We start from the raw sequence: 1,245 nt of genomic DNA on the forward strand, positions 1-1,245 counted from the left end.
CACTCCCCTCCACCCCACCCCAAACCCCTCTCCCCGTAATCAGCTACGAGCGCAGCACAGACCTGATCACCGTGGGCCAAGCGCTGTCCGGCCAAGTGTCAGAGCTGTTGGACGCGAGCGACGAGGAGCTGGAGTCCAAGTCGTACCTACACCACATCGTCCTGACCTTGAGAAACCAGCACAGCTTCATGCTGACCACACTGATGAGACTGGCAGAGGATGTGTTACACTGGGCACCCACGCTCAAGGTTCTTTGCTTTTGGTTTTGGGTTTTGGGTTTGGTTTTTGTTAGCTGTACTACTGACTGAAGTTGTCTTTAGGCCATTCCCAAAGGGGGAATATTAACCCTATCCGTAATACGTCGTGTTTGGGACACCTGAATAAACATTAGGGTCTTGAACGTCTAGCTCTCACTGGCAAAATTGAGGGCCAAAAAAAACATACTTAGGGAACCTAAAAAATGGGCAACAGGGAAAGATCAGGGAAACGTAGCTTTTTTTAGAGCATCCAAGCAAAGGAATGAATGGAGAACCATGATCGCCAATGTCTGTCGCAGATCTGGGCCCTGGATGATGATGATCCATACAACGTGGGGAACTATGTGCCACCACTTTCCAAAGAGGAAATTTACTCATTAATCCAGTCCGTACACTTCGCCTAACAGTCTATCAAAATGATTTTTTGAGAAATACTGAAAGTTTCAAAGAGATCTTTGTACTAGAAGTATTCTAAAATGTGCAGAATACAACCCCAGGGTACAAAACGACCAAAGGGTGGATATTAGCATGTTCTTATGCTCAGTAGACTTGTAAATGGGCTGATTCATCAATGTCATGCTCATTACTGTGCCTGAACTGCATACGGAGAACTGCTACTTTTCCTTTCCTCATCAATGCTATCACCATTTTTCTTCTACATCTTTTATGTGTGCCACTCTTGTGAAACTGCTATTTCCGAATTGCCTTGATAGTCGAAGCAGACTTTGTGCTGTTGAGGCTAGAGAAATGAGCAGAGTAAGCCTGATTCCCCGTTAGGACTTCTCTGTTGACTTCCACCCCTTGGCGTTCATAATATGACCTTATGCATTTGGAGAGCTGTAAAACCTTTCTAAAACGAACAGCATTTTTAACTGGAACAGATAGAATTGTGCATATATTCCAATAATTGTATTGTCTCTCTCTCTCTCTCTCTCTCTCTCTCTCTATCTTGCTTTCTCTCTCTCTCTCTCTCTCTCTCTCTCTCTCT

At 44.7% G+C, this 1,245-nt stretch overlaps 1 protein-coding gene across 1 annotated transcript in view; it reads left to right on the forward strand.

Annotated features, from left to right (window-relative positions):
• The window catches only part of LOC101862797, a gene marked incomplete at both ends in the record, with an annotated part of 29,443 nt that overhangs the window by 1,572 nt on the left and 26,626 nt on the right, over positions 1 to 1,245 (forward strand). Inside the window, 1 exon segment of the mRNA XM_013082619.2 lies at positions 44 to 248. Coding sequence (XP_012938073.2) covers positions 44 to 248 — 205 coding nt within the window.

The sequence above is a fragment of the Aplysia californica genome, unplaced genomic scaffold (genome assembly GCF_000002075.1).
Source record: "Aplysia californica isolate F4 #8 unplaced genomic scaffold, AplCal3.0 scaffold00185, whole genome shotgun sequence".
NCBI classification, from domain to species: Eukaryota; Metazoa; Mollusca; class Gastropoda; order Aplysiida; family Aplysiidae; genus Aplysia; species Aplysia californica.